General features: G+C 38.9%; 1 protein-coding gene across 1 annotated transcript; it reads right to left on the bottom strand.

Moving 5' to 3' along the window:
* Window positions 1–202: 202 nt before the first annotated feature.
* Window positions 203–742, bottom strand: LOC138870967 (uncharacterized). Its single transcript, XM_070148812.1, has one exon. The coding sequence runs from the start codon at window positions 740–742 to the stop codon at window positions 203–205; it is 540 nt and encodes a 179-aa protein (XP_070004913.1).
* Between the last annotated feature and the right edge of the window lie 6,562 nt (window positions 743–7,304).

The following is a 7,304-nucleotide window of genomic DNA, read 5'->3' as shown; positions in this document are numbered from 1 at the left end:
CCTCATGAATTTCTCGGAGTACATAGTCTGTGTACCCCGATCCCAGACATACTGCTAGGGGGCCATCGAATGTTCTTCTATATAGATTCCCATTTTCATCGAGCGAGAATCGAGCTGCTTAGGTTCGCAGGGTCCTCGATTCCTCTAGGTCTGTGGGTAATTTTCCGTCTTTCAGATAGTCAATGTATTTATTTCTCCAATCCTATGTTATTCTAGTAGAACTAATCTCGGCATGACCTTCCCCAACCACTAATTTGGACAGCTGAATAATAGCCCCGGGGAGTAGGTCATCTTCTTCAATAGATGATCCCAGGTTTGTGAGGGCATCAGCCTCGCTATTCTGCTCACGAGGTATGTGGACCAGGGTCCATTCTCTGAAACGGCGTATTTTGATTTGGATTTTGTCCAAATACCTTTGCATCCTGTCTTCTCGAACCTCGTAGGTCCCATTTGCATGGTTTACTACCAGGAGTGAATCGCATTTTGCTTCGACAATCTCAGCTCCTAGGCTTTTTGCCAATTCCAGACTTGCAATCATAGCCTCATACTCAGCTTCATTGGTAGTTAATTTTGCAGTTTTTATAGATTGCCTGATTATGCCACCCGTGGGCGGCTTCAGGACTATATCAAGCCCGGATCCTCTCTCGTTTGTGGTGTCGTCGTTGAATAGGGTCCATACCATGGAAGATGTGCCTGATCTTAGTAATATTTCCTTTTCTACCTCAGGCACAGGGAAGGCCATGAAGTCTGCCAGAATCTGGGATTTGATGGCCGTTCGGGGTTGATAGTTGATATAGTACCCCCGAGTTCGATGGCCCATTTGGCCAATCGGCCCGATAGTTCGGGCTTATGAAATATGCTTCGGAGAGGGTACATTGTTAAAATGCAAATACAGTGGCATTGGAAATAGGGTTTCAGTTTTTGCGATACGCTTATTAATGTAAGAGCTAATTTTTGTAGGTGCGGATAACTAGTTTCGGCATCCCCTAGGGTCCGACTTACATAATAAACAGGAAATTGCGTACCTTGCTCTTCTCAAACCAGCACACCGCTTACCGCTATCTCGGATATGGCCAGGTATAGATACATCGTTTCATCCTCTTTTTGCATGTGAATCAAAGGCAAGCTAGTCAGATACTGCTTCAGTTCCTCTAAGGCGTGTTGGCATTCTGGAGTCTACTCAAAGTTCTTTTTCTTTTTGAGTAAAGAGAAGAAATGATGACTCCAGTCCGACGACCTTGATATGAATCTGCCCAGAGCCGCTATTCGGCCTTTCAGCCGTTGCACAAACTTTAAATTATTTATCACTGTGATTTCTTCTATGCACTTGATTTTGTCGGGGTTGATCTCGATCCCCCCGCTCAATAGCATAAATCCTAAGAATTTACCCGAACCTACTCTAAAGGCACATTTCTCGGGGCTAAGCTTCATGTTGTAACTTCTGAGGATGTCGAATGTTTCCTGCAAATGAGTAAAATGGTCCTCTGCACGCAGGGACTTAACTAGCATGTCATCAATATAAACTTCCATGGATTTGCCTATTTGATGATTTAACATTATATTAACTAGACGTTGGTACGTAGCCTCTGCGTTTTTCTGCCCGAAGGGTATTTCATTGTAACAGTAGGTACAATACTTCGTGATGAACAAAGTTTTTCCCCTATACTCGGGGTTCATCTGAATTTGATTATACCTCGAGTAGGCATCGAGAAAGGTGAGGGCCATGGCCGGCTGTAGTATCGATTAGACAATCGATGTTAGGCAATGGGAAAGAATCCTTAGGGCATGCCTTTTTTAAATCTTTATAATCTACGCACATTCTTAACTTGTTTCCCTTTTAAGGCACTACTACTACGTTGGCCAGCCATTCAGGATACTTTACTTCGGACTGGGGTCTTCTTTTTTGCTTCACCTGTTTAACCCGAGGTCAACACTCAATCGGTGGGTGGTTATTTCTAACAGAATTCATGTCATATCTAAATGGGACCAAGCGAAATAGTCGATATCGTTAATAAGGAATTGAATGATTTTTTTCCTGAGTTTGGGGGTTAATCCCGTTCCGAGGTATACCTTCCGATCCGGGAGATGCTCGATCAAAACAACTTGCTCCAGTTCTTCAATTGTTGATTTCATTGCATCCGACTCTTCGGGGGCAGTGAAAGTTCGAGGAGCGAGGAAATCTTCTTCATCGTCCTCAGGGGTCTGTATGCTCCTAGACTCATCTGAGGTGGAGTGAATGGGGCTCGGTGCCTCCTGGTAAACTGCGAACATTTCTTTTGCTGCATGTTATTCTCCATACATGGTTGTTATGCCATCTTTTGTTGGAAATTATATCATCTGGTGCAGAGTTGACGACACCCCCTCATGTTGTGTATCCACGACCTGCCAAGCAATGCATTGTACCTTATGTCACCAATGCTGACGTGGAACTTGGTATTCTGAACTATACCGGACATGTAAATCGGGAGGACGATCTCTCCTTTCGTTATTTCGCCGGTCATGTTGAACCCGTAGAGGACCCAGGAGGCGTGTATGATCTGATCGAGAAGCCCAAGTTGTTCTACTAACTTTGACCTGATTACATTGGTCGAGCAGCCTAGATCCTCAAGCACACGTTTAATTCGAATGTTGCTTGAAAGAAATGAAATTACTAACGCGGCATTGTGTGGTTCTGCCAAGGTTCCGAGATCCTCCTCGCTGAATGCGAGGGTGTCTTCGGTCATGCGATCTTAGATCGGCCCCTCAATTGCAGCGGATATTTTTATCCATTTGATCATGGGTCCTTGGGGGATGTCGGTCCCCCCGATAATCATATGAACAACATGCCGAGGAATCCCTCTTTTTGCCTAGGTTGGATGTTCCAAGTTTCCCGCTAAATTTCTCGACACGCTCCCTGGCTAATGCGAGGACCAGCGCTAACGCCTTGGGCGTCAAACGAGGTTGTACACTTGGGAATCGGCTCCGGTGTGTTCTCAGGGCTTCGTGGTGGCACATCCATACCTAAAATAATCGTACCACCTTTCCCATAGTTTCTGAGGTTGTTGTTTTCGGTCACACTTATCGGTTTAGGCATTTTGACCTAAAATCAAAGATCTTGGGCAAGTAAAAGTGTGAAAGATAACTTGTGTGATGTAGTTAAACTAGCAAAAAAATAATCACTATTATTTTTAGCCCCAGGGTGGGCGCCATACCCTTTACCGTGAAAATGGTAATAATAATTAAATTTGATTAAGTGGTTCTAAAAATACGTTATCTATTTTTATGCTAGTTGTTAGGAAGTTGATGCTATGTGAAAGACTTCAAAAAGAGATACGAGCTTAAAAACGAGATGTCAATCAAACCGAATCGCTATCAATCGGAGCCTAGAGCTTGCCTATTCGAGGGCCTCGGGGTCGAGTCCGAAGCATGGCTGGGAGCTATCGAGGATGGTGGATGGTGACTAACAATTATAAATAAATCAATGACGGCTCTTTATGGCCAATAATAAGCAATAAATGATGAACTTTAAGTAGAACACAATAAGTATTTGCAATAAATGAAATAATGAGATCAAAAGAATGTGTTAGAGAGCAGAGAGAATGTTCTAGTATATTTAGTATGGAGCAACAGATGTTTACAAAATTACAAGGATCCCCTTTATATATGAGGGGAAATCCCAACATAGTACAAGTACATTTATTACAAAAATATGGGGATGAGACTGCTAGTTGACGCCATGATTCAGTTATGAACTTAGCTCACTAGACTTTGTCAGCCCTAGTTGTGTGTCTTGGGAACTCTCCACTTTTCCAACATACCCGTTGGTCTGCATCGCCTCAAGGTCGAGCATCGATAGCCCTTGAGGATTGATAATATGCTAAATTGTTTAATATAGCCTATGTTTTAGCTCAACTTAAGGATGGTTTACTATTGTAAATGTTCAAATAATGCAAAAATTGGCTCTAATCATGACTTTAATGTCTCACAGGAGTTCAATAAACAAATGAGGATTTATGATGGTAATCAAGTGAAAAATGGAGTCAAATGACGAAAAGTTGAGCAACAACATCTTAACAAGAGAAAACCCCACTAGCGCGGGTCATGCGCTCCCACGCTAGTTCAGTGATTTGGACAGAAAGAAACTCGATATGCGCAGGATGTGCGCTAGTCATGCGCTCCCGCGCTAGTCAAGTCCGAGAAATCAATTATTTGGGGGAAAAATGGGAAATCTGAGAGGATCCACTCAACTTACATAAAGTAAAGCTCCATTATTGAGAAGAAAATCAGATTTTGAGGGAGAAAAAGCCATAGAAGAAGGAGGAGCTTCATCTTGGAGCTAAGAAAGGAGAAGAAGAACAACATCTTGGAGCAAGGATTCAAAGAGTTCTTCTAAACTTTCTTCTATTTGCTTGTTAATATTATGTTTAAAACTTTTATTGTTGATTTTTGTATGATTATGAGTAGCTAAAAACTCTAGTATTCTGGGGTCATGGGTGTTAGATGATCTTGTTGTTTGAAGCTTAGATTGAAGATCTTGAATTTTTTGTTATGGGTTATTTATTTGATTCTGCTTCTAATTATTTTACTGCGGAGCTAACAGTGAAATATTATTTACGAATCTTGAATTAAACTTGAAAAAGGAAATTCTTGATTGCATATAGAATCAAATAGAACAAGTTTTGAATCTCGGGCATCGGGTGAAGAATTCGCAATTAAGATAGACATATACTTAATTGCCTTGTTTGGTTGAAAAATAGGAGTTGTAAATGCATTCTTGCTAATATTAATACCATAGACATATAGGTATTAGTTTAACTTGAATAGATGCATAAGAACTCGAAAGATTCTTATGAATATTATTAACCCTATAATCAATAACCCGGATAATTCAATAAATCCATTTTAAGCTAAAATAGTAGCATAATTTCTAGCAAGTCCATGACCCGGGAATATATTTATCCAAATTGTTATAAACATATTGTGAAATTGGTGTAGTAATTTTGTGTTGAATTATTGTACAATTATTAAGTAAGTTGTAAATTGGTTCTTTAAATATTTTGTAATAATTTAGCTTGAATTGATAATTGTTTGAGTCTACATCAGTCGATAAGTTGATCACAATTTCTCGTGGGAACGATACTTTACTTACTACTATATTACTTTTCGATCGCATACACTTGCGTGAGTGTTTTAATCGCAACAAGGATGAACCTCGACCCTAGTCTCGAACCTTGTGAAATGTGCTTACGAGGCATCATAGTGCTTACGAGAAATTGACATCGTTAAAAGAAATTTTGGAAGATTTTGTTAGTTACAGGTTTACCTCACTACTATTGTTGTACTCTTATTTGTTTATGATTTATCATATTGATTTATTGATTTACGTACTCATACTGCACTGCTGCACTAAATGTGCAGGATCTGATAGGTTCACTTGATGATCATCTGGGCATATAGGTACAACTGATGAGGAGACTCTATGTGGCTGCATTCCTGGCTACGCATCGCAGTCCATAGAGTCCCTATCGTACTAATTATTTTATCCTGTCTCATTTACATTCTGGACAAATGTTATATTATTATTGTACTCCTTAGTAAATGCTCATGCACTTGTGACACCGGATTTTGGTAGTTCTTATTGGATGTTCATTATTGTAGATCACTTAATTATTGTCATTTCACCTTGTAAATTTATATTTTTATTGAAATTGGTAAATAAAATCACGGGTTTTCTACAAGTACCAAATTTTACTCTATTTGTCTAATGAGACTTATGATTTCAAAAATAATAAAATGTGTAGCTAAGTAAATTAATCCCCAGATCTGATCCATTTGAGTATGGAATTCTTTAGAATTTTGGTCCATTTTTTCATTCATCTCCCTCATAAATCTCATGAGATTGGTTTTAAAAGGATCATTAGTATTGTCATTCTCGGATCTGCTACCTACCCCTGCCTTCCTTATTTACATTAAAATCGAACTCCTCCCTTGAAGTGATCTTGCGTCTCTTTGCACTGTTTGATTTGCATGCACGCTATGAGGAACTCGAGCTCCTCCAATGGAATTATTGGAAGCAACCCAAAGCCCCTGCCTCAAATCCGTCATTACCCGATCTTGTCTTGAGAGATGATTCATAATTTTCCTTTGTTCCACTCCTAAACTTTGACCGTTTCAACAACACATTCATCGTATATATCATCAGGAGCTGGACTCTTCACATGCCGAGGATTTCGTTCTTCGCAAACCAGAGTTATTTCATCTCCTTCGTTGTGAGTTTCACTAGTTGAATCAACACGCTAGAACACATCCTCACGCTTGTTGTATGCTCCAACATTTTAAGAGTTGTTTACATCGTTAGCTATGATATCTGATTTTTCTTTTACTAAAGAAAAGTGTCAAACTACAGTATTAATAGATGAATGGATCAAAGTAATAACACAATTGTCTATGCCCCACGGTGGGCACCAACTTTTTAACCGTAAAATAGTACAGTTAAATTTGTAATGTGATTTATAGACACGTGAATTATTTTTATTGAAGAATATAAAATAATCAAGAACAAAAATAAGTTAATGAAAATAAATTACAAGAAAACACAAGTCTGGCTATGGGCTAAACTTCTCCGAAAGCAATAACAAGAGCAATATAAAGAACAAAGTAAAGAATACTGATTCATGGAATACGAGCTAGTTTTTTCCTTTTTTTTTATACAGAATGTTTCATATCCTACAATAAATTTTAGTTCTCCTATTTATCGCTCAATTCAGGGAGACAAGATCCCCAAATCAAGCTTTTCTTTAATATAAACAAAACAACTCTTGATGGCTGAATAACAACTGAGTGTTAATGAAAAGATTCTTTGTAACAACTGCACATTAAATATTGTATTCCCAACTGATATCTTCCCTTCAAATCTTCGTCCTCTGTTTCACTCTTTTCGAAATTTACCCAGTACTAGTCACATGTTCGTAGCCGGTACCAGCTATTTGCTGAACCATATCTTACTTGTCTTTGCCTTCACGTGTCAATTCGTCAAGCATCCACCTGTCATTTAATAATTTTCCCCCATACAATAGGTTTTTATTATTTGTCAAAGGAACACATGCATGAATCCGGTTCATAGATACAATGCGCATATCATATTCATAAACAAGCAAGACATGCGCGTGCAAAGGATACACATTGGTGGTTTATTTCTGATAAACTTGAACAAAAATATTGCATATGTGATAAGGAGCATAACTTCTTACTTTAAGAGAACTAAATACAAGAAAACAAAATAGTTAGAAGTTGATGTTAAACAGAACTATTACACCAAGAAAGAG

Source organism: Nicotiana sylvestris, chromosome 6, assembly GCF_000393655.2.
Source record: "Nicotiana sylvestris chromosome 6, ASM39365v2, whole genome shotgun sequence".
Lineage (NCBI taxonomy): Eukaryota > Viridiplantae > Streptophyta > Magnoliopsida > Solanales > Solanaceae > Nicotiana > Nicotiana sylvestris.
This window is presented reverse-complemented; position numbering and strand designations above follow the sequence as displayed.

Bases quoted from the DNA above. Each gene is read 5' to 3' on its own strand.
- LOC138870967 (XM_070148812.1), bottom strand. From the start codon at position 742: ATGGCCTTCCCTGTGCCTGAGGTAGAAAAGGAAATATTACTAAGATCA.